Source organism: Excalfactoria chinensis, chromosome 7 (genome assembly GCF_039878825.1).
Source record: "Excalfactoria chinensis isolate bCotChi1 chromosome 7, bCotChi1.hap2, whole genome shotgun sequence".
Taxonomy (NCBI): domain Eukaryota; kingdom Metazoa; phylum Chordata; class Aves; order Galliformes; family Phasianidae; genus Excalfactoria; species Excalfactoria chinensis.
The window spans coordinates 17,078,104-17,104,616 of NC_092831.1; the positions used below are offsets into that span (position 1 = coordinate 17,078,104).

At 36.3% G+C, this 26,513-nt stretch overlaps 1 protein-coding gene across 1 annotated transcript in view; it reads right to left on the bottom strand.

Annotated features, from left to right (window-relative positions):
- LRP2 (LDL receptor related protein 2) overlaps nucleotides 1-26,513 on the bottom strand; it is a 105,905-nt gene that overhangs the window by 24,728 nt on the left and 54,664 nt on the right. The window contains exons 32-55 of the mRNA XM_072341035.1: nucleotides 25,449-25,577; nucleotides 23,877-24,043; nucleotides 21,254-21,397; nucleotides 20,198-20,307; nucleotides 18,976-19,153; nucleotides 18,415-18,628; nucleotides 17,814-18,053; nucleotides 17,499-17,687; nucleotides 15,980-16,900; nucleotides 15,388-15,553; nucleotides 14,380-14,538; nucleotides 12,941-13,230; nucleotides 11,990-12,193; nucleotides 11,329-11,571; nucleotides 9,845-9,970; nucleotides 9,191-9,310; nucleotides 7,997-8,128; nucleotides 6,889-7,090; nucleotides 6,256-6,551; nucleotides 5,253-5,769; nucleotides 3,212-3,364; nucleotides 2,555-2,725; nucleotides 1,065-1,288; nucleotides 433-610 (exon numbers count right to left, since the gene is read on the bottom strand). Coding sequence (XP_072197136.1) covers nucleotides 433-610; nucleotides 1,065-1,288; nucleotides 2,555-2,725; nucleotides 3,212-3,364; nucleotides 5,253-5,769; nucleotides 6,256-6,551; nucleotides 6,889-7,090; nucleotides 7,997-8,128; nucleotides 9,191-9,310; nucleotides 9,845-9,970; nucleotides 11,329-11,571; nucleotides 11,990-12,193; nucleotides 12,941-13,230; nucleotides 14,380-14,538; nucleotides 15,388-15,553; nucleotides 15,980-16,900; nucleotides 17,499-17,687; nucleotides 17,814-18,053; nucleotides 18,415-18,628; nucleotides 18,976-19,153; nucleotides 20,198-20,307; nucleotides 21,254-21,397; nucleotides 23,877-24,043; nucleotides 25,449-25,577 — 5,473 coding nt within the window. The remainder of the gene's footprint in view (nucleotides 1-432; nucleotides 611-1,064; nucleotides 1,289-2,554; nucleotides 2,726-3,211; nucleotides 3,365-5,252; nucleotides 5,770-6,255; nucleotides 6,552-6,888; nucleotides 7,091-7,996; nucleotides 8,129-9,190; nucleotides 9,311-9,844; nucleotides 9,971-11,328; nucleotides 11,572-11,989; nucleotides 12,194-12,940; nucleotides 13,231-14,379; nucleotides 14,539-15,387; nucleotides 15,554-15,979; nucleotides 16,901-17,498; nucleotides 17,688-17,813; nucleotides 18,054-18,414; nucleotides 18,629-18,975; nucleotides 19,154-20,197; nucleotides 20,308-21,253; nucleotides 21,398-23,876; nucleotides 24,044-25,448; nucleotides 25,578-26,513) is intronic.

A 26,513-nucleotide genomic window follows, 5' to 3' on the forward strand; every position in this document is an offset into this window, starting at 1 on the left:
AGGGGCATGAAATGCATCCCCACACCTTTTAAATGTTTTTTTGTTGTTGTTGTTTGTTTTCCTGGGACACTCCCAGACAGCATGTACTGGGAAAAAAGAGATATGTTACAAAAAAATGCAAATGGGAAAAGTTCCAGGCATGTGATTTTGACTGGAAATGGTTTCTGGGATCTACAGGTTTCCAGCAACCCAAACTTTGCTACATTAGCAATGATATGTAATGGGGAAAAAAGGTGGAAAAAAAAACATTTAAAGTAGGAGTCTGCAGATATATTTCCTAAATAAAGTCTTTCTGGTCTTGGCTTCATCTTTGCTAGGACATGATAGAATCATAGTGAGGAGGAATTACTGCTTTTGTGCCCTTTTCAAAAGACTAAATTGTGAAATATATATTTAATAGGCATCAGAAAAAAGAAGATGGCTGGCTCTTACCTCTCAGTGTCTGCACAGAGGAACTGGGTGCTGGAGCACATTGGAAGGCAGTGTGCTGTACTGCCAAACTGTACAATCATGAAGTTATCAGGACATTCACAGGAATAACCTTGACCACCAGCTTTTATCAGACACAGATGGGAACAACCACCATTGTTGGTGCCACAAGGATTATTAACTGGTTAAAAAAAAAAAAAAAAAAAAAAAGTAAGAATGATAAATATTACCACACATTGCAAATCCCAGGACATAATGGTCTCCATCTTCAAGAGACTTCTCTCATACTGTACTGAAAACTTATTAAGTATTAATACTTAAAGAATTAAGTTTAAAAACAAAACCTAGATAATTAGGCACTCAGAGAGATAAATACATATGATTTCACACACATGAAACGTATATTACCAGTCTTGAATTTTATGAAATTAATTTAAAATAATGCATTTCCATACTGATTCTATTTCAGCAGTTAATCAAAGACCATTTGTCAGTGTAAAGCAGAGGACTACATTTATTCTCAGCATTTCATTTCCCTCAGCGAATGAGAAAGTAGAGTCCATTCAGGATCTTTTATATTAGCTTCCAGGTAACAGCTAGCCTTCTAAATGCAAACATAATACTGTTTTTCTTACCAAAAGGTTGCCTGTATGGATGGTAAACATGGATGTCAAATGGCCTATGTGTGGTGTTCACAAGAACAGTCCTGTCTGATCCATCATATTTATTACCCTTTTCAACAGTTCTTGTATTCCAATCAGTCCAATATATTGTGTCTTCAAAAATCGTTATTGCAAATGGGTGAGGCAATGTCCCATCATATACAGTATGACGATGATGTCCATCCAGGTCAGAGTACCTAGATAAAGAAAAATGCACAAAACATTCAGATAAATGCTAAACAATCTTTTCATCTTTATATGTTAATGCTAGACTTTTATTGGTGACCAGGACCATATAACACTGGAACTGCAGCTTCTTTAGTCCTATGACAGAGCACTGTCCTCAGTAAATAAATTTCAAGATATGCAGAAAAGTAGAACAGGTTATTCTAGGTAAGGAAATGTAACAGGGAAACATCCAATGACAGGTGAAATATTCCCATAGAACGATATCAGCTAATCCAATGAAATTTTGCACACTAAATATTTCACAATAAGTTATTTTTGTCAAATGAGAGACTGGCTTGCCTGGATCATCCAGACTGCTTCTAACTGAACACTTAACACAACAGGCCTCCTAAACATTTTATATGCCTTCCTGATTTAGAGCCTCCTCTGATAAGGTGTCATTAATAAGACTTAATTATTTTTTTTTTATCTTGCTATATAGGGTTGAACAATGAAATACAGGTGAAATAAAGAGACGTAGAAATTAATATATATTTTAAATAGGATATTCTTAACACTTCAGCATAGAAAAGGCTGCCAGAAAAATGAAACGTAAAGAAAAATAAATGGATGAAAGTACAACCCTAAATGCACATATAAACATGAATATAAAGGATTTGTTTTAAAGTGATTCAATGCCTTCACAAGAACCAGAGTGTTACTTTTGGATTTCAACAGATATTTACAGGATAATTTTCCAGCTCTAGGCAATTAGTAGATTTTTATCAATTAACAGGAAAAAGCTATGTGCCAACAGGAAATTTCATACTGTATACAGTCACCTCTATAAAAGCTGAGAATAACATTACAGATAAGTTTTCAGACATCCTCTAATGATTTCTGTATTGTTTCATTAGCACATAACTCGTTTAGACACTTTAGCTGAACCCATAGAAAGAAGAGCATAAAAAATAGTGATTTTACATTCAATTCTGCCTTGGCTCAGGCAAGGTATAGATATATAGTACAGGTAACTTGCATATTCAAGCACAGATTGTAACTTTTTTAACCTGAGTTTTCCAATAGTTTTTGGAACATTTCTAGTAGGACCTAGACTGCAAATATATGAACTAGGCTACTGTGTCATCCATTTCACCTACTGCTCCAGACTTCCTGACTCTGATTGCCTAGCATCAGTGGATACAAGCATGGTGCTTACAGCATTTACAAAGGCTACCACTGAAATCCAGTATAAGCAAATTATTCAGTTGCTTTATTCTTCTCTGTGTACGTACTCAATGTAATTTAGATGGGCATCTGCCCAGTAGAGCTTGTCGTTGGTGTAATCTATGGTGAGTCCATTGGGCCACTCTAACTTTGTAGAGATAATCACCGTCTTGTCCTTGCCATCCATGCCTGCTCGTCCAATATAGGCTCGATCTGCCCAGTCTGTCCAGTAAACCTGTCTGTTCAAATAAACATGTCTAATTAGGCTTATAGCAAAAATAAGCTGAAGTAAATATTAGAAGCCAGATCTGAAAGACAGAATTTCTTGCAAAAAAATTAAACCAGATACCAAGGAACTTAAGTAAAAGGTTAATGCATTTACTTGCTATACTAATCACTACAGAAAACAAACAGATGCATGCAAACACAATCATCTTTAAGGAATACAATCAGTACCACATTGTATATCAAAGCTGCACAGGCACATGTTAACTTTTTTTTTAGCCTTGCAGTCAACATTTCCTTGTCCATATGCAACCAAATTCCACTTTCAATACCAGGCTGACCAGCATATAAAGCTAAGAAAAGCAAGCTGCTGTTTTTCCTAAGCTCCAGCTAAGATTTACTGTCACACAAATCAAAGAGCACAAAGCCAACATTTATTTCAGATTTTCAGAGACAGTGCAAAACTATTTAAAAGGAAAAGTACTCTTGAAATATCATACCCATATTTTGGATGAACAACAACTGCTCTGGGATACTGAAAGCAGTAAGTGTTGTTGATATCCACACATCGATCCACCAGTTTTTTCCGGAATCTTCCATCAAGTTCAGAGACATAGAGGCAATCTTTGTAGGCATCCACCCAGTACAATTTTCTGAAATGTTTTAGAGTTAATTTACTTTCTTCATTTTACTTCATGTTGAATTTCACTTTTTTTTCCTTCTAGAAGCAATATATCCATGATAAAGGAAGAATACACATAGTGTACTAACATCTCCTTCTACACCATGCTCCAGTTTGCCCTTTTTACTCTTCTGTACTTGTGTCCACAGTCATTGGTTCCAAATTCAAACTTGCAGCTGCCCAGTTAAGTGATAATATTCCATTTGCCTATAAATTACTAAGCAAGATTTTCTTTTCCTCCTCTCCTACAACAGCCAAAGAGACACAGAAAAGCACACAGGCAGTATAATGGATTGTGACTGGAGCTGTAAAGTGTTCACCTTCTCCAGGCTGTCACATCTGCTCTAATCAAACAAGTAAAAGAGTTGGCAGGTTCTCCTTTGAAAACTGCTAGCTATTACTCTTTGAAAGCCTAATTTCAATCTCACTTCAATTTTTTTTTAATATTTCTTTTACATTGCCTAGGAATGATCTGCAACTGTAATCAAAGATAACATGCAAGCTGAAGCGCTGATTTTTGAAAGCCTGCAACAAAATAAAGCATTTAATTTGATTAATTAGAACTAAAGTAGGCTACTTTGAAATTGCCTGCAGTGCTTTTTTGGCTTCAGTGTGCACAGGATCACTCCAGAAAGAGCCTAAGACTGCCTATACCACTCTGATCAGTACTGTGGTACTCCTACCCATGAGGTAGGAGAAATGAGAAGATAATCTTCCCCAGCCTGTAGCTACTGTCTCCCAGTCTTCACCCTTTACTGAAACAGCACACCACCTCATCCACCATTATATGATCTTTCAGCCCTTCTGAAGCACCTAAACAAAGGCATATCTAATGGTAGCTGAATTAGTTCAGCAACTATTAGTAAAAGAGCAATAAGATCACTTTGGCTCAAATTAGACTTTTCCTTCCACACCTCTATCAGTCACAAAGCATTTAAGCATTTAGGAGCACTAGTAACATAACTTCAGAGACAAAGCAGTGAAAAAACTAATCTGTGAATATGTCAATAAAATCACGCTCTCGTAAGTTCCAATTGTGACTTTCTGAATCACTCTCATTATTCTGAAGAGCTTTGAACTTTTCATACTGAGAGTAATGCAGCCAAAAAAAAAAAAAAAAAGCAAAACTGATGAAATACAGTCAAGAATACTATCATAGAAGGCACCAAATAACAGCAGTTTCTGTGGAAATAGATTAAGCTACTTTATGATACATTGCAGGCAATTAAAAAATTACCACAATGCTAAGTACTTTCCAATTTTGTCCTCACACTGTCTGCCTTTAGCAAATGATATCAATATCAATGTATGGTTTGACTGTCAAGAGCAAAAAAAATGCTCTTCATTTCAGTATAAGAGCTTAAGTTCAATAATGTTTCTCATTATTTCTTCACTAGAATCTAGCAATCTCTTATAGCATATTGTTTATGCAAATAATGCAGCTTCAACCCTGACATTTCTTCCTCTGCTAGATACTGCAAATAATAGCAACTACTAGCCTAAGCTCAGAATCCCTACCCCCAGGAAAACGTAATTTCCCAGCTGCCTGCTCAGCTCATCTGTTCATCAATAATTTCCTAACATGCATATGACTCACATGAGAAGCACTACATTATTATTGATGAGAAGTTAACTCTGATATAACCTCAGCAAAATAGATAGGAGACCAATTAAACAAAAGCACCATGCAGCATATTACAAGACCATAAACTTTCCAGAGCAGCTGTATAATACTGCATCCACAATTCAAATCAATTCAATGCTCTTCAGAGGTTTTTGTAATGAAGTAGAAGAATCTTAAGGCAAACTCCCTCCTATTACCTTAGTAGCTCAGAAAGACAGAAAATGTGTTTTCTTACCTGCCAACCCAGTCAACAGCGATACCTTCCCCATTCGGCACATCATCACTTATCACAGTCTCCTTATTTGTTCCATTTAGGAACATTCGTTCAATGACCTTCCTCCCCACATCAATCCAGTACAACCTTTTATCCACCCTGTCAAAGTCCAGAGCCACCACATTTCTCAGTCCTTGCAAAATGAGAGAGTAAGACTGGCCATCTGCTGTGAGATTTCTCAGATAGTAACGGTTGCTAAAAATAAGGTATGGGGAGATATTACTATTTTGTCGGCAACTTTTTCCATCAGGCTCCCGGATATAGCCTGGGGCACACTTACAGATGTAGGAGCCAGCTGTGTTCTCACAAATCTGGCTACATACTGATGGAGTTTCATTGCACTCATCAATATCATCACAAGTTCGTTTATCTGACATAAGTTTGTATCCAGGATGACAAGAACAGTAGAAACTTGTTTGGGTGTCCGTGCAGTCATGATCACATCCACTGATTGAAGGGTCACTGCATTCATTGATACCTAGCAAAGGAAAGAAGCTCTACTCAAGCAATTGACTTACAGAGAAAATAGTGCAGTGATTTTCCAACGTACTCTTCTTTCTATCTCTCTCTCCCTGCCTTCCCCTGAAAACGCTGAATCCAAATCTGGGCTGGCTGGCTGTACAATAAAAACTATTTCAGCTCTGTTGAAGTCTGTCAGCAAACTCACTGAGTGCAAAAAATACGCAAACCAATGGTGGATTTTGGAAATGTAAAGGCAATAATGAAACAATTTATAATCTACATTTACAGTTTACATAATTACCTAACTTTCATGTTTGTCAAAACAATATATAATTGATGTGATTTAATAAAAAAAAAAAAAAAAGATTAAATGTACACATTCCTCCACCACCATGGAATAGATATGATTGTAATTATGAAATTATCATAAATCGTTTTTTTTTGTTGAATCTGCCAATGCATTTTAAATAGATTAAGACAGTCCAAGTAAACCTAAACATACCACATCCTTTTTCATCACTATTATCTAAGCAATCATCCAACCGATTGCAGACTTTAGCCATTTCAATGCAGTTTCCATTGTCACATTTAAAATGATGGGGAGAGCACGTTGCTTCTGGTGTACTACAGAGGTGCTCCAGCTCGTCAGACTCATCACCACAATCATTATCTCCATCACAGATGTAGGCCTTGGCAATGCAGCGTCCATTTTGACAAGTAAACTGATGCTGCTGACATGGTTCATAGATGCAACCCCTTTCATCGCTGGCATCACCACAGTCATTCCGCCTGTCACATCTGAAGAAGAATGAACACTTTTTTTCAAATACGATAAGTCATCCACTATCTCCAGTGCTAGACACACTCTCTTGATTTCTAAAGAACGTCACATATTATTGGCTCCAACAGAAGAGACTTTCAGAAAACAGAGGCACATTACATAGAGTCTGACCCGGTGAGTCCTGCTTGTATTCTCTGTATCCACTACAAGCTGAAGAATTCTCGTAAGAGGTACAGAAAAAGAAAATTAAATGCCAATGCTGAACACTGGGAATATTAACATAGAAAGACTCCCAGTCATTTTCAAGTAAAAATTAACACACGAGTGCAGGGTAGATAAACACTAGTTACAAACCTGTATGCGCTTCGGATGCATAAGCCATTATTACAAGTAAACTCATTCTCCGTGCAAGATCTTCGTGTGCAGTTCTGGTGCTCATCAAGTGCATCACTGCAGTCAGCGTCCCCATCACAGATCCATGCCCGAGGAATGCACCTCCTGAGCGGGGGGCGATTGTTGGCACATGTAAACTCAGCAGCTGTGCAGCTGCGGTTTGCTAATAGAGAGCACATTCACCAGGTCAGCAAGTTGCACTCTGTATGTAAAACATTCCCTCCAGCATGCAGCCTGGATAACAACACATATTCCACAACAGGGCCATGCTCTTCGCCATGTGCAGAAATAACTGCACATTCATATATGAAACTCATACTCATTTCCATCAGTTCCATCAGTGGACATAGATCTTCATTGAGGCTGACTAAGAGCCAGAACACTTTGCAATTGCTTACCCAATGCTGCCATTTGAAGAACTCTGAATCTTACTAGATACTGATTATAAGCTTTCCACATGTCTGTCCAGATTTTCTGGCCGCTGAGCAGATGTCAGTTTTAGGCTGTCTAGCTCACACATTCTTCAAAGTATTTGGGTACTCCAGCAATCACACAGATGGAGAACCATTGAAATTAAATAGTGCAAGGACTGCAAGTGAATCCAGCTGTTTTTAAATCAAGGAGCAGGACCAAGTTTGCCTGACTTTCTTCTCCTCTTTCATCCTCTAAATCACCACGGGTTATTTTGCTCATTTATTTGTAAAGAAAGTATGCCCAAACAATGCAGATATTAATACACAGAAGATGCAGTGTGTGATGATTAGGGAGTATCTCTGATGAAACTGCTGAAGCTTGACAATTCAAAGAGTACTCACAAAATTGGAACACTTTTCTTTCTTTTTTTAAGCCAATAAACTAATCTATTTTAATTCAACATAATGAAAATGAAGATACAGGAAGAATGTACCTCATGCTTAAAGTGCACCTTTATAGACAGAAAAAATGGTAGGGGATTTTGTTGTTTCATTTTAGGCTTTGTTTGTGTGTGTCTTTTGTGTTTTTTTTAATGGAAAATGCCTGTTTATTAATTAATATTTTAAATATTAATAAATTAATACTAAACACTTACCACAACTGTGCCTTTGATCCTCATCACTCATATCCCCACAGTCATTATCACCATCGCAGATCCATGTTGCTGGGATACATCTGCCATCATCACATCTGAATTGGTCGCTTGAACAAGTCCGCACATGAGGCTCTTAAAAATGAATAGAATCACTTTGCTTGTTAAACTAACTTGCACTACTACAATAATCTACTGAGAAAGGTGTTTTAGGGAGAATCCTATGACCGTGAAATTTGAAATGTAAAGTAAAAGCTTAGGTAAGAACAGATGTGCTGTTAAGAGCACAGAGTCCCCCTCTGGTCAATTATACTGGCAATCTCTACAAATACTGTACTGTTTGGATTATCAGACTGCTGATCTTGTAATAACTCAAAAGCACCCTGCTTCAGAAACCTGAGACCAGAAGACTAAAATGTGAAAGCAGCACTAAATACAATATGAATACAGTGGTCAGCACATAATGACCCTGTTTTCTTTTACATTATTTATGTAATGAGGATCTGAAGTTGGCATAAGATGCAAGACATTTTCTCAAGCTGGAGGTGCAGCTGTAGAAATGTGCAAAGGACCAGCCCTACTTAAATCATAGTGGCCTTGTGTTAAGTCGCCTTTCACAGTGACATTAATGACTGTTGTCATGTTAGTTCTCAGATACTTCAGTCAGTCCCTCTTTCTCCCTTCTTTTCACCTTCTTCCCTCCTCCCCACACTTACTACCATCAGTTTCTACCATTAGCGTGAGAAGTATTTGCCTACTGTAGTTCTATGATGCTCTTCTGCATACTAGTCAAAAACAATCCTCCATATCCCACATTCCTTTTTTCCCCAAATAGAATACCGTGCACATGCTTCCTGTGCAGCAAGTACATCCAAAACAGTGACATGAAAAAAATACTTGCTAACTGTCATCACTTGATTCACTGCCACCATAGTCTTAAAAAGAGATAGGAAGTTATACATTAAGAGAGGAATCAATTTTGGCAATTAAAAGTCTTCATATTCCACACGCAGCATGAAGTACGTTTACTGACTCTAATTACTCAGTGACTCAGATTACTTAGAGTCAGCAAATAAACCTCAAAAGATGCTTATTAGCCACCTAGTCTGGATTCAACCGTTTGCCTATAAGAGGACCTATAGCTTTTTCCATGAACCATCTTGTCTTTCAGTATGTTTCTTCTGAATGTACGCTTACCACAAGAGGCAGGCTCATCAGAGCCATCAGCACAGTCTATTCCTTGATCACAGTACCAATGAGCAGGAATACAGCGCCCCGATGTACAACGAAACTCATTGCTTGTGCAAGTCATTGAGACTGGAAGAAAAAAAAAAAAAAAAAGCCTATGTATAACTTCTTTCTTCCTTTTACCTTTTCAACTCATTTTAAGTAGTTTTCAAGTCTGTGTTATGCAAAAGCATAAGAATATGCTAGGAAAGATGCCTTCTAGTAGCCTGTCTGCAAACTGCTCTTTATACAAACTAGTTTGATCTTAATATGCAAAATATGGATTTAATTCTTTTCTTACATACACTTATCACCTAATGAAGAGAATTTGTTCTGCAAGTAGTACTGCACACAACAATTGTAAATATGTCTTATATTTATACTCAAGCTTTTTTTTTATACATAAGAAAATTAGTATAGTCCAGCATACTAATTTCTTTAGCACCTAAAGTAGGTGGTAGGAGACTACATGTGGTAGTCTGCTAATATCTTCAGTAATTACTGATAGTATTCTGCAACTCCTGATGATTTCATGATACCAGAAAGAACCTAGTTTAGCCTTCAAACAAGGTCCTTTACAATTCTTCATGATAGAAATAAAAGGCAATTCACATACTGACTTACCACAGTGAGTAGGGCTCTCATCACTCATATCTCCACAGTCATTGTCACCATCACACAAATACGTTCGAGGAATGCAGATGTTTGTGCTTTGACATTTGGTAAAACCAGACTGGCAAGTGCGCTCCGCTTTAAAGAGAGGGCAAAAACATTTCATTGATACAAAAACATAACACTGTTTAAAGAAAAAAAAAAAAAGACTGATCTGGAACCAATCTGGCATGGACTGATCTGACCCATCCAGAGTGCATTTTGTCACATATTTTTCAGATATAAGATTGTCAGTGATTCCTCATCACTTTCACCCAGAAGTGACCAAAAGTCTTTAAGAAGCTGAACTTGTTTTTAAAATTCCCAGATCTGAGACAGCTGCAGACCTACTCTACCCACTCAAAACAATACTAAATTAAAGGCAAGGTAATATGCTATACATTTTCACTGCCATCTTCCTTTTTAATAGGGTATAAAAACAGCTTTCCTTGGAAAACTCAAAAAAATGTGCAAATAACACAAACCATTTTTCTCTCATTTCTGCTCAAATGCTAAAGTGCACTCATACCTCCTGTTCTATATGGAAAAAACAAGGCCACTGCTTTCATTGGGAAAAGTGTTGTCAAAAAAAAAAAAAAGATCGAAGAAATACATGCTAATACTCAGAGGTGAGGGAATACAAACTGACAAGCATCTACACTGTAATGCTTGTATTTGCAACCACCTGATCGTGTGTGAATCACCACATCAACAACAAATGACTAATAGACTGGGAATTTCAAATGTACAGATTTCACTTCGAACTAAAAAAATAAGTCATAAATAATATATTTCAAGAAAACAGTGTTAAAGCAGCCTTTTTTTGTTATTATTACTTTTAAATCAGCCTACTTCTCTAGCATTAACAATCTCACTGCAAAAAAATATTGGTTTGATTAACTGCATTAGTAGTTACTACTGAGCTGATCACAATTGGTATTTTATGGAAAACAAATAAAACTGATAACTTTTTGAAAAGTTTATAATCTTAAACAGAATAAATATAAATCATGCTTGTATAAGAGTCACATATTCATTCCTAATGATTAAAACCAGTATACTTAACATAGCATGCTGCAAAGCATACAGTAAAAATCTGCTGTCAAATTCCACGTGAATTCTGCATAAATGTAGGTCCTGCATCCAATTTATCTCAAATAATCTTTTTCAAGTCAATGGGATTACTCACAATACTAACATTAAGCACTCTAATAGTATTTGCTGGGTCAAGGCAGATTAAAGCAACAGTTTTTAAGAAAGATCCCAGGGTACTCAAAAATATCTTTCAAGGATCAATTTGCTTCAAAACAACACAATCCAGAATCTGTAACATAAACAAAAACCTTTTATCCTTTTCGCTGCCTTTGTCATAATTCTTCACAATCAAAGAGATTTGCCTCTTCTTTGGTCTAAAGAGTCAGACTCAAATAAGCACTTAGTAATTTGGAAGAACTTACGGCAATTTCTCTCATCTGATGTGCCATTATCATAACAATTGTTTACTCCATTGCAGACGTACTGAAGAGATATACATCTTCCATTATTGCACGTAAATTCTGTGTGAGAGTCACAAGTTCGGAATAAGCAGCCAGCCTCATCGCTATTGTCTCCACAGTCATTGTAGTGATCACAGCGGTAATGATACGGCACACATCGCCCATTACCACAGGTAAAAGCTGTTGGCTGACAAGTATGGAAAGCTGAACAAGTAAAAAATAATAATAAAAAAATTAATGAAGAATATAGTACATAGATAAAACATAATCTAAGTTCTCTGACAAAGTAGCAAATCAAAACACAACAGTTTTACCTGCCAGGGCAAAGACAGCTGCAAAACGTACTGCATGAAAAGTAAAATACATATTTGAATTAAACAAAGGAGAAATTAGGTTTATGTCATATAAATTTAATACAGTAATGCTTTTGGATTCTAGAGCAAATTAGCTTCCATTCAGACCTAATCATGCACAACAAAGTCTATAAGAAAGCAAACAAAAGATAATTTCCGAACTACAGCTAGAAGATCCATGATCCTACAGCCATGCAAGCAATAGAAAATACCACACAGCCAGCACAGAAGTTGCATCACTCTCATGTGCAGTTATTTTAAATGCTTACCACACACACTCTCCAACTCATCACTGCCATCACCACAGTCATTGTCGTTGTCACATTTCCATCGCTCTGAGATGCAGTGTCCATTCAGACAGGTGAAGAAACCAGTGTCACACCTGGTACCATTATCCACAATGCAGTGCTTGTTATTATTGGCTAAATACCAGCGACCTTCAGATGGGCACTGGCATTCCGCACCAGCTGGACCTACATTCATATTTGACAATTAATACTGATGTTTTAGACAGGGTTTAGTTAAAACTGTCCACAGCCCTAAGTGCAATGAAAATGAAAGGCAATGAAATACTTGTGATCTCCTGCTTAGATAAAAAAAGCAGCTACTTAGCCAGATTCTTATCTCAGTTAAGCATACCCAAAAACCCACTGAAACCCAAGAGAGTTAGAGTTCCCTACAGAAAGTGAGATCAGAACTTGGAACACTTTAACTGCTTACTGTCCAAGTAATTTTTTGGTGGCTGCAAAATGGTCTCTGATGTTCTATCCCTTAAAAAGGGATAAAAAGTATCTATTCAGTATACATTCTATCTGTATATATTATTGAGGTATTGGTATATTAGAAGTACACACTGGTTAATATTATAAATACCTATATTATTAAGGTGTGCTGCTAAGCTCAATTTCACTTCCTGCCCCAGAGGAAATAGAAGTTAAAATCTTAGGGAAAAAAAAAACAAACATTTTGGTTTAAATTAGGGAAACATGCATGACTTTTAGTTGTGAAGATTCTCAACAAAAGTCATTAAGTATGTTGGCAAAGTACCACAGTCCTGAGTGGTAATCATCTTGGTTGCATTATATAAATAAAATAATTATTAAACATTTAGAAATACAAAGGAATATTTCAGATACCTCCATGCAACTTAAACTTCTTATGTTATGACTTCTGATATAGGCAATGCTAACAGTTTACAGTCATTAAGCATAGTTGCTTACCTGGTGCACAAATGTGACTGCAACCACCATTGAACTGGTTACAAGGGTTGGTACACTGCTGCTGCTTACTTTTTGCCCAAACATGAATATCCATTGGTCTTTGTGGAAGATTCATGATCATTACAATTTGATCTGAACCATCATATTTATTAGCTCGGTAAATGCTTCGTGTGTTCCAATCTGTCCAATAGATGTGCTGATCAAACAATGTCATTGCAAATGGATGCAGAGCAGTACTAACAATAACCTCACGGTTTGCACCAGTTAGAGTGCATCGCTCAATTTTTTGCCTAAAATAATAAAGAAATAATGGCATCTTAGAGGAAGCCTTTCAACTTCGATACAAAGCCATGCTCATATTAGTACCATGATTACTATTCAATGCACCAAACAAAGTTAAGAATGCAAACACTGTTTTAGAAAAGGAAGGATGACACCTTTGGGAGCATAGTGTAAACAAAATGAGAATAAGCAGGAGGAAAAACAAAGGAGTTATGGCTATGTGCCTGGCTTTTGTGTTCTCTTGATGCACTAAGATCTAATGAGCACTGCCATTCTTTGAACATCTAGTCTTCATATCTAACCTTATGCTCCTCTGCACAGGGGAAAAGGACTCTTTTAAGAAAAAGAGGACTCATCTCCCCTGCACTTGAAAGTGAGATTATAAAAACCTTGACTTTGTTTAAAAGAGAAAAGAGGATGTCTCATCTGACATTCTGCATCTGTAACTGGATCCCTAGAACAGAGGGTCCCATTATTGGTTCCCTCCAAACAGATGAATCCATGTAAGCATGCCATCCTTTCAGAAGATCCCACAGAGGCACAAGACCATAAGAGTCATTATGTTACAGCCACCTTTCTGTCACAGGAGCAGAGACATCTGCAAAAAAACTGCTTTTATGAAAGACCCAGAAAAAGAAAGTCTGATTGTTGCAGTGATTTCTCAGAGAACATGGGTAAATTTGAACAAATGAAAATGAAATTGTTTTTACAAGTTTTCCTGCTGGTGGCAGAAATTCTGCTGGTCCACACTGAAGGGTAGGGATCTGTCTGCTTGGAAAAGCAAGAACCTGATGCCAAATTCCACAGCTGAGGGCCATTAACCATGAGCAATGAAAATAAAATGTGCACTGGGATCACATGCACAGGAGAAGATGCTTATAGAAGTAATGAGTTAAAAGTAAAATAAATGCCATAAAACACTGAACAAAATCTGGCTTGTGACATCACAAAACTTCTTGTTGTAGATAGTCCCACATCAGTATCAAAAAATGATATTTTGTTGCTATCAAATAATTCTTAAAATTTCTACAATACAAATTATTGAACTTAATTAAAATGTTGAAAACATTTTTTAAAAAGCAAGAAAAATAGATAATAGATAATAGAGTATTCAAACTAACCTAACGCAAATCAACAACTGTGTTATCAATACGTACAGATTTGCATCAGCCCAGTATAGCTGCTGTTCTTCGTAGTCCAGGGTAAGTCCATTTGGCCATACCAGATTGGTGCTTACAATAGGTGTTCTGAAGTTTCCACCAAGTGTAGCTCGTTCTATCTTTGCATTGGAGCTCCAGTCAGTCCAGTACATATACCTGTCAGTAATATGATTGAAAAGTTACATTTTCAGCAAAGAAAGCTCACAAAGCTCTTAACTGCCCTAGGACATCTCCACTCTGGTGTTGCCAATTGAACTGTGGAGTGCAAAACTAGGGGCAAAAGAACTACTTCCTCTATTTTATCTCACATTTACAAAGGAATCTTCTAGCACAGATCACTGGGCTCCACTGGAGCAAACTTCAGAAAAGTTCTTCCAGCTCCTGTGAGAATCTAGTCAAATGAAATATTCTCTTTCTAATCTTCCTTCATTTGATATACAGTGTAACACTGACCCTAACTTCTAAGAACCAAAAATTCTTCTGAGACACTCACAAAGAACAACATCAGTAGGAAAGAACTTAAATACATATGAATTTTTATATGCAACTTTTAAATAGATCTCTTGGTAGCACAACCTGATTATCAGGGCATAATATTCTTGAAAAAAGTCTTTGTTTCAACAAATAGCCTTGTTTCTCTGCCTTACACAATGAATGGAGGATGACGAGTTGCTTGAACGTTCTCATTTACCACACAGTATCTGGCTCCTAACCACACTTAGTGGAGCTTCATTCACTACATGTTAACAAGTGTTCTAAAAAAAATTAAAAATTGAAAAGAAAAAATAATAATAATAATTAAAAAAAAAATAAAATAAAAATCAATGAATATAAATAAAATCTCCAAGGCTGAGATCAGCTTGAAAACTTAAATATTCAGATTTAGGGCAATTCCGCACAGCTGAAATCTAGAGCTTAGAATAGGAATATCCAGCGGTCTTCATCTAAGTCCAAACTTCAGTTTCACCTGCAGTGAAGATAAGGCATACAAAGTACAGCACATACCCTCTGCAGGGATCTAATACTACAGCTCTTGGTCGTGGGACCCGGGCAATCACAGTGCGGTTAGAACCATCCACAGCCATTGAGCTGATAGTCTGATTGAGGTAGTCACTGTAGTAAACTCTGTTGTTGATCCAGTCAAAGGCTATGCCATCTGGAGTTCCCAGGTCTTAGACATATGCAAATACACAAACAAAACAGCTGAGTACAGTATTCTGAGATATTGCAATATCTTACTCTCTTATAATACATCAACAAAAATATTTTCTTGAAATACAATTGATGTCAATGCAAATCTAACCATTTAAAGATCTAAGTAACTAGATAATTCAGACTTCAGTAGTCCTGTGCTTGAAGTAGGGTTGTAAAGAGCTAAACATCCCTCACTCCCATCCTGCAAGATGGGACAAGAAAATACAAAAGACTATCAGAAGAAGAAAACATTGAAAAGACAAAGTGAGCATTTTATCAGTTGCCTTAAATAACCAGTCTGCCTTGATGGTAAATATAAAAATACTGGTTGAGCTAATGCTAAGTGCTGCAGCCCTTGTTTTCCAGTATCTGATTATTCTAAATCACAATTCAATTCACTTACCAGATGCAACTACTACTGGAGTGCCAATTCCTGAGTAAATACTAATATAACTGATTCTTCCAGCCCCTGAAGGAAAACTTTGTGTAAAATATATTCGGTTGTTTATGCTGTCAAAATCCAGAGCCACTGCCGTTCTTAACACACGGACTGCACGGAAAGGAGGACTGTGATTTTCAGGATCCAGGTGAATACTTCTGAGGGCATTCTCAAGGGCAAAAATCAAGTAATCATCTGTTGAAATGGTACATGTCTTGCCATCACTGTTCAGCGTGCCAAAGGCACAACCACATTTGGGTGTTTGCACATCAGGCAGTGCAAAACACAGATGGGAACAGCCTCCATTATTGTCCAAACAAGGATTGTTGTTTACATCAAGGGGTGAACGTGACTGAAAATGACTGTTGTAAATAGTAACATCCCTTAGCCAATTAATATTGTCTCGTATTACTGTTGGTTGATCAGTATTGCCCGGCTCCTTGCTGGCTTGAAACACCTTTTTCAGGTTCCGATCCACCCAGATCATTGAATTCCCAAAGACAGTGATACCATATGGAGTTGGATAGCGACTGCCATAACGCACAATTTCAACATCACCACCATCAGGCTGAATTCTTGCAATCATGTCTAAGGAATCATCAACCCAGTAAACGTAGCCATTGCTGTGATCTATGGCCAACCCACGAGGTGTGACAATGCCCTCAGATACCAGAACTGTTCTGTTGGTACAATCCAAAAATGAACGTTCAATCTTCGGATTTTGCCCATAATCTGCCCAGAACAAATATCTGTTTTTTGGATCTACTACTATGTGCCTTGGCATATCTATGGTAGTTTTAAGCAGAACACGGCGATAAGTTGTGTTTAAGCGTAGAACTTCAATAAAAGTCTCTGTCAGGAATGCATTCGTAAAATACAGATTTCCTGCATTTAAAATAAATGGGAAAAAAAGAAAAGAAAAAAAAAGAAAAAAAAGAAAAAAGAAAAAAAAAAAAAAGGACAATGAAGTTAATACACAGCATCACCACCTGAGAAACATGAGCTGATAAAATACTAAACTATAAAAAGAATATCTATAAGCATTTCAGAAGTAAAGAGTTCAAAGTACACAGCTTCACTTTGAGGAAGTAAAATAAGAGATGATCAAAATTAAAACAGTGGATTAATTTTAACATCCTTATTGATTTCCACAGAGAAAACCAGTGACCAATGATGAAAAATGCATTAACTACAGCCTAAAATATTTATTGTTATTACACAGCAGTTTTTGGCTTGCATATCCATACTCTTTTCCTTTTACAACATAGAACTATGAATTTTGTGTTGTGGCACAGAACAGAATACAGTAACACTCATGTGCATACAGTAGATGATTCTTCTAAAATCTGTCCCAACTAGCCTATCAGTCTCCAGAAGAACTTTTGAAAAACATATATACAGCATGCATATGTGCAATACTGAGCAAATAATAGCTACTTTATTGCATAAAGAAAAACAGTCTCCTAAATTCCACTATGCTTACCTGCTACCCAGTCAACTGCAATGCCACGGATTCCATTTCGTCCTATTCCATTTGTAACAACATTTCTAAAGTAAGAACCATCAGGTTTAATTTTACGTATTGCATTCCGAGAAGAAACTGTGCTACTGAAGTCACACCAGTAAATGAAACCAGAAGGCATGTGAACATCCACATGAAGCACATTCCGTCCTGAAAAGTATTAATTCATCAGTTTTAATATAAACTAAAGCACTCGAAACATCAAATTTCATGCAGGCAAGAAATGCCAAAATATTAGGTATAATAAGATATCTTCTAACTATAACTGTCACATACCTCTTCCTGCTAGTGGTACCATGGCTTCGGAGTGATCTGATGTCTCTAAACTAAATCCTTTAATTGCAGAAAGCATAGAAACAACTACAAATGAGTTGTATGGAGAACAGGTTCTGTTATCAGGATTTAGCTGAAAGCCAGTAGCACATGCACAGGAGAATAATCCACCAGGTATGGGTAAGCAAAGCTGTTGGCAAACTCCAATATTATTACTGCAGCCATTTGAGGAACCAGCAGAATCTGTGAAAGGAAAATACAAATATCTGAACTGTATCATCACAAACTCCAGCGGATGTACAACCAAATTCATATGTTTGCACAGTATGAACAACCACCTGGTAAAAAAAACAAAACATCTTAATTGCCATTTAAGCATTATGTGTCAGTAATCAATCTGCTGGCATTTTCATATTTAACATCAATGGATCAAAGAATCAGAATATATATATATATATATATATATATATATATATATATATAAACTTATACACTTCTGGCACATAAAACAATTTGTTTTCAGGGAGTATATATTCTGTCTCTAATGGAAGTTAGAGTTTTCACAAGTTGGCAATCTTGAAATAGCTCTTTAGCAAATACTCACTATCTCTATAATAAACTCGTAGGCATTTCAGTCTTGGGACGTTGTCTCTCAGTACTACTTTGTTTGCTCCAGTAAACTTGTCAACTCGCTCAATAACTTCATAATCTCGATCAGTATAGTACAGAAAGGTATCATACACTGCAATTCCCCACGGATGAGAAAGATGAACGACGAGAGTCACACGATTTGTACCATCCACATTGCCTTTCTCAATCTAAGAAATCAATTTAAAGTTTAACATTACAATTCTTATAATAATATATGTTCAATGTTACAATGCAAAATTAAAATACAACATATGCTACTAAAATCCTTCCATGAACACAATCTTTATCTACCTATCACAGAGAGGAACAAAAGGTTAGCAGGATGCTAACAGAGATTTGTTTCTTCATTCAAATCATCATTTATTTTTAAAGGTAATCAGTAACTGTTATCCAGATTTTGCTTGGTCCTACATTTTCCAGCTCCATGAGTAAAGTGAAGTGACTGAATTAGTCTTGGGAATCACAAACACACAAATAAACAGGTAATACCAACTATTACAAAAGTATCACTTACTACTCCTGTGCTTGTGACAGCCCAGTACAACTTTTGTTCTTTAATATCAATAGTAATGAACTCTACGTGATCAAGGTTGCCAGTGAAGAGAGTTTGAATGCCTGATCCATCCATGTTTGCACTGGCAACCTTTGCTGGAACTCCACTGTCAGTTCCCTGGTCAGTCCAATACAGCTTCCTGTAACACAGAAACACATTATCACACCTACTAGCAAAGCTGGATGGAAATCAATGGCCCATTGACAATAAAGCATATGCTTAAATCCTTCTCCTTCCTCCGCCAAATACTTTGGCACATGATGAATAGAGACCACTTGGAACTGAACCTCAATAGAAGAGAGATCTTGTTTTGGAGCAACAATGCTTGTTAAGCCATTTTTAGAAATTCATATACTCTCTCCTGTATCATCCACCATACTATGATACTGTCAGGAGGTAGGCTCAGAAGACTGTTAGGAGCACAATAAGAAGGCAGGAGAATAATAATTCTGTTTCATAGATGGTTGCAGTTTCAACACTAAGTTTGGCTCCAATTTAGAATTAAAACTGCAAGTTCAAAAACTGGCTCTGAGAAATACATGCACTGCTCTGCCCCAGCTGCTGAAGAGCTGCTAGGACACACACTAAACAGACTCTGTAATAGAGACAAAAAAGCAGATATTCATTTATCTGAAAGACTGATGGGTCACCAGCAGAACAGTCTCATTACTAACACAGTGCTATGAAACACTTTGATTTTGGGAGGAGAGGAAAAAAAAAATAATAATAATAATAAAAAAAAAAGCATAGTACAGTTTTGAACTGGGAGCAAAGCACTGAAATCACATTTAGTATTACGCTGTACAGCATCCAAACTTTTCCCATGCAGTGTGCCATTATTGTCAGTAGGCTTAAAAACAGAAATTACAAGATATCAACGAATACTTAATAATTCTCTTTACTCTAGGTCCCCATTTTAGAGAGATGATTTTTTTTTCCCCAGTCATTCTGAGATCTTTTTTAATTAAAAAGGATGTGAAGTATATGGTAAACTAAGGAGAACGGACATTCATTCAGCCATATACGTAGTCATGCAACTATTTTCTAGGCCTTTGAAAGAATAAATTAAAAAAGAACAAACAACATATATCAAATCCAGGATTGAAGCTAAAAACCTTAAACAATATGAAAAATGTAGAAAACAAATTCAAGTGCAAATACAACTGCAATTTTAGTAATTTACCCCCTTGCTGGATCAACTGTCAAACCAATTGGCGTGCCAGCTCCCAGAGAGGTACCATCATTGGTGATCAGAGTTTTCCTGTACATTACTTCACCGTGCAGCTTCAGAACCTATGCAAACATTGAACTCGTCAAATTACATAATACTGAACTTAGGATAGATAATTATATGAAAGGAAGGAAGGAAGTCTAAATCCACCAAGAGTTAAAATTGAAGGAAATTTGTTCAAACACTATGAAGAAAAAGCAAGCTGCTTGGTACTCTAATATTCTTTCTTCTCTCACATGCACCCCCATGAAGAAGCTCGGAACATGCCAATGTTAATACTAAAGTATCCTAGGTAAAAATAAAAAATAGTAACAAAAAAACATTCCAAATCTTTAAGCTTCCATAGTATATTGATGTTGAATATTACAGGCTAAAGGCACTGAAGAAATTCATATTTTACACATAAAACTTTGTATCTGTTTAAATTAGATAAGTTCTAAAGTACATATTTATATTTTAGAACAAGGAAATTCACGTTGACTTATTCACACTTATCACTATATTACATGTTGCTTATCCTCTACTTCCCTACTCTAAATGGCATTTTTATTTTTCACATGCTAACAGACTGCTTGTCTGCAGTAAGATACAGGATAGGACCAGAGCACTGGGGACTGGATCTTAGTGCATTCCATGGTTACGTTCCTTTACGGTCAGAAACAATGCAGTAGGATTTTTGATTTCAAGTAAAAATATGAATGAAAGTAGTAATAACTACTATGTTAGGGAAGTTTGTGTGTGAAACACAAGGAGCCTACTGATTTGAAGAAAAAAGACTCATGAACAAATAAAGTTCCCAGAATACATTGCTTTTAAAATCTTTTAACTGTGCACAAATTTAGGTTTGTTTCTTCAAGTGTGCAAATCGCTTTTCTTCATACTACCTGAATGCTTTAGAAAAAATAAATCTAATTTCTGATTTTCACTAAAAAATTGTTCTAATTTCCAACTGTATATGTAGCAGCAATATAGCTAGGCTCTTAGTTTTCAGTTGTTCTTAAACATTACCTCAATTGACTGTGTTCCTGGGTTACTGTAATAAAGGTTTGCAGAGATCCAGTCCAATGCTAGGCCAATAGGAGCACCAATTACAGCTGCTGGAGCAAAAACTGTCCTGTTAGATCCATCTGATCTCACTCTGTGAATTTCACCCTTCAAAAAAAATAACAAGTGTAAACATCCAGAGCAGCTTCATCAAAAACAAACAAAAGAAAAGCTGATTTATTCCAACTATTTGAGCAGGTACTTTATATTATAATCTATTCTTAGAAAAATTAAAATTTAGCAGTAGTATTCTTATATGCTCAATTCATAAACACGGAAAAAAATTATTGTAAATTGTAACTATATGGTATGAAGACCCACCAAAGTGATTCAAAGAAATAAAACTGCTATATAACATGAGCCTGAACTGTCTATTTTTAAGCTGTATGTAGGCACACTACTGTAATTTGTATTTTATTCTCGAAAGATTTTTACCAGGATACCTCAAGTAGCCAACTTAAATAAATCTCGCATTTAATAAAGGAAAATGGTGTTCCCTATAAGTATAAAGAGCCAAAATTCTAACAAACTGTAATAGAAGAATCAAAACTGATATTAACCCTGCAGCTTTCACAGAATGATCTCTGAAATAAATTATCACTTACAGGTTCAATCGTTTTAGCTATGTGATGTTAAAGCATGATACAGTAACAAAACTCAGAGAAACAAGATACATTGAGATCTGAACTGGTTACTGTAGCTGGCCATCTGAGTTTTTCTTCCAGTTGCTTCAGTTTTACAGGATTTCTGCAGAACAACTGCTCTAGAAATTCACCCAGGAATCATTAGGTCCACACACACTCTTAATTGCTTTGTTAATATACCATCTAATTACCTCAGAGCAGAATCAAAAATGGCATTTCAGAAAGGGACCGATGCTTCAGATGTCAAGAATCTGATCAAGAAATCCAGACCAAATTCACTGCTCACTGAAATAAGTGTAATTCCTTAAGACACCAGTATAGCGCTGTTGGCTAAATCCTAGCAAAATTGTGCTACTTGTAAATTAACCAGTACTTGAATCCTTAGGCCCGCAGAAAAATTAGCAATGAAGGACCATTTTCTGTACTGTTTTAAATCCTACTTTGAGAGTTTGATGAATGCTAGATATTTATAATTTCTTCTAGCCAGCATATGGCATCATAAGTACTTCAAAGACCAGTATTGTTTATTCTGCTTATCGCTGGCATTTGCATTTAAATAACCTATAGAACATGACAGCTGAGGTTAAAAACACTCAGGAAGCATTTCTCAGATAGAATTGTGAGGACTGACAGCAAGTTCTCTATTTCCTGCTTTAAACAAGATGAACAAGAGTATGGATGTTTTCCTGAGATGTAAATAAAGCTTCAATTATTGACAAAACTGGGAATAAAATTACAGATACAAACTACGTAGGTATAGACTCTCTCATAAGAAAACCCAAACATGCAATGGATGGAAGCAGAAGCAAGTTTTTAATTAAGATGCCTTGTGATAATGGACAAGGAAAGAAAGTAGGCAAATATACTTCTGCTGTTATAAACAGAAGGAGTATCTTCTTTGGGGAGAAATCCATGACTGACACAGACACCTCAGCTCTGCAGATGAGCAATGGCAGCTTGGGACCTGCAGGTCATGGGCAGAGGTAGAGGTCACAGCCCATAGTCATTCATTTGTTAGGCTGAAGCTCTGACTAAAATACAGTGCTTATCTGCATTCAGCCTGCCAAGGCTCCTGGCATTTCACTTGCCAGCTGTGTTCATGCATACATCAGCCCATGGCCACCTACAGAACTGTTTGACCTATAAATGTCAGCTGCATCTATCTGCTGGCAGAGATGTGCCAAGGATACTTGATCCTCCATGCAGCCTGAAAAAACAGATTCCTGAGAATTTATGAGCTGCTTTTAAGTTTCCAAGAGTGAAGATATTGCTGGATCATAAGTTTCCTACCAGATCCATCTCCCAGGCTTCCATAGAGTAATAAAAGAGAGTTATTCAAACAATTATAATGATCTATTAAAAATTATCCTGAACTTGTTTTAAAAAACATTGTCCTTGTATTAACTACCAGTGACTTTTCCACCCTATTCTTCTATTGAAGAAAAGAATGCCTCAGTACTATGTTACTTCATGAAATGCTCAGACTAGAAACCAAATCATGCAAGTATGCAATTCTAATGGTACATAATTTCATTTTAATATTTAGTGCCACTGGTCCAATGTACTATGTTCATGGAGAACTCTTTCAGCTCTGTCTGCAGAGTTAAGTTCTAAACCAACTGATTGGTGAAAGAGCAGACTACAGCAAAGGACTGAGAGTACAGTTCTGTCAGTACTATCTGGTCCTCATGTCTCTGCAAGAAATAGCCTTAATTAAATATTTTGGTGGACCAAAATGAAAACTAAAGTACAAATGAGATGGAGTATCTCTCATATATCTCTCATATATCTCTCTATATATCCTAGGGAAAAAGCCTTTCATTCATTTCAACTATATTTCTTAAAATTCCTACCTTTAATGTTAATATATTTCAATCATAAACATTACTTTAAAGTAGGAAGTCTTATTTTAGTGTGTATTCTGAACACAAATACTAACTTACCGGATTTTCAACCCAGTAGATCATCTGTTCTGAGTCATCAAAGTCAACATCAACACCATTTTGAACTCCTGCTATTGGAACCATAGCATCGTTGGTCTTCTCCTCAGGGTTCAGAGAAATTCCATAAATAATATTATCTCTTACAGCAATAAGGAAAGGGTGTTCAACTGTGAAAACATATAACGTAAGTCAGAGTTAACTTTCAATACATTTCCTCTGCTAAAAAATTGCATTAATACATGCCCCACCTCTACTATTAAAGGTTCTTTAATGACAACAGGGATGACAAATATTACCTGTGATGCTTTGTAAAACTTTACATACATGCAAGTATTTTTGGTGGGGTTTTTTTTGTTTCGTTTTTGTTTTTGTTTTTTTACCTCACAAGACTGAGCTTATCAACTGTAATGTTTTAACACTGAATGTTTCATCACTATGCAATCACAGTGCACATACAAACACGTTCTGAGAAGGAGTTAAACACGGTAGGATCATTTATTTGCTAGCCAAGGGGAGAAGTACACTCAGTCAGCTTCTACAAACAGATTTTTCAGAACTCTAGGAATGAGAGCCAAGACATGCCTGAGATAGATTGTAATGGCTACTGAACAGGACTCAAAAGAAACGTACAATGTCACAGCAACAACTGATGAGCCTTAATATTAAATACAGTTGCAGTATCATGTTTTATTTTGTTTTTTGGTGTTGTTTTTGGTTTTTTTTTGTATTTATCTCTAATAGAGTATACTAACTTTATCCTAAAACAATGAATTTACCTTCAAGTAAACACTGATACTTGTGCTTAAAAGTTATTAAAATAAAGGGCAGCTAGTTGAGTGTTTACACAGAAGTTCTGTGAATACACAGAATATATATATCAGAATGAAGAACTACTGATTGCTTTTTATCCCAAAGGACAAAAGTACTGTAAGAATTGAACATAAATGGGAAATAATATACTTGAACTGAAAACAAGATGGATTCCAGACATCAAAACTGTGATGTTCATTGAAGTTTAGGAGCAAGAAATCAAATTAATCTTCAGTTGGAGCCTGTCTGCTAAGAAGAAACTGTGGTGAGTATGTGGTGGTACTCAAGGACAGAAAGGAAGGAGACATGATAATCAATCAATTCCCTCCCTAGATCTGCACCTCTATTTTCTTAGAAGTGCAGTTCTTTAAAACACACTTCCAAGCTGAATATTTATAATGCCAAGGACAAAACATGGCTAGAATACTCCTTCACATTTTTAAACAATGCTTTTCTCCTTCCAGATGCAGATGCAAAAGTTTAAATGTAGCTTTTCTACAGTACTCAAAATAAGCATTTCTTCCATTTTTCACAAATGAAGAAATCGCTCTCTTTGAGTTCTTTCCAGGACCTGGCTCCAGGCCTTTAGGCCACATACATTCCATTCCATCTTTCCATCTTTCCTAAGTGAAGCCTGCCTGGAATGGTCCCAAACTTTGATTGCATGAGCAATTCTGTAGCAAGCTTTTTGGTTGGCAGAGCGTTGGCTCTGAAAATCTGTCAAGCCTTTTTTTTCCCCATGTCTCACGACTACTGTCCTACCTCTCATGCAGTTCCTATTGTCAGGAGAAAGCATCCATCCAGAAGGACAAGCACAGGAAAAAAAAAGTGGTCCAGATGATGAAAGCAAGCAGAGGTGGCTACAAGGTGATGATGCACAGGAATTGATACCTGAAAAGAAAAATAAATTTACTAGCAACTACTAACAATACAAGAAGCTGGAAAACTATTCACTGCTATTGGAAATGTCAACTCCACACTAAATCAGCTCCAATATTTCCTTGAAATTCAATATCAAGTCATTTACAAGCGTTACAATACACTTAAAACAGAACATAAACCTTACTGTAAAACCAGCAACATTATCATATTTCATTTTCTTGGCACAAAAATCTGTCAAAACCCTTTTCCAAATTTTAACTGCATCTGAAGGCCTGCAGGACCTTCAGACTGATCACAATATCCTTTCAGGATGGGAGATTCAAACTATTTACTGAAGAATCTGGAGGAAACTGAAGAAATAACATAGCCAACTACGCATCATTCAAATGTAGTAGGAGTTCAACATATAATTTCTTGTATCACTTTGAAACATGAAGTCTAAGTTGTGAAATAGAAACAAAAGAGTTAAAAGGTCTTTGATGACTACTATTATTTACTAGAAATTAAAATTCAACCATTTAGATTGCTTCCACAAAAATGCTGATAAAGAGGATTTTTCAGGAGAAGTCATCTTCATGAAACCTTCGCAACACTGCGAGGCAGCTTTAGCTATGAACATGTTTGAGAAAGGTTTTGTTCAAAAACAGCACATACATAATGTAGCACTAGAAATTACTACTGCATTAACAAGCTAAAGACTGCCCTCCCCTGTCAGAAAGTCTTCAGGAAAAAGAGAATGTTAGTCAATCAAAGTAAATCTTGAATAAATTAAAATCCTTTATTGCATTATTTCATTAAGTAAAATCAAGCAAAAGTGCTTTCAAGGAATGATGACAGCAATTTGCCTAAAAGCGTGATACAACTTATGTATGTGGAACAAATCCACTTTACCACAGAGGAAAAAATGAAAATATTTTCAAAAATGTTCCAATTTTATGATAAAAA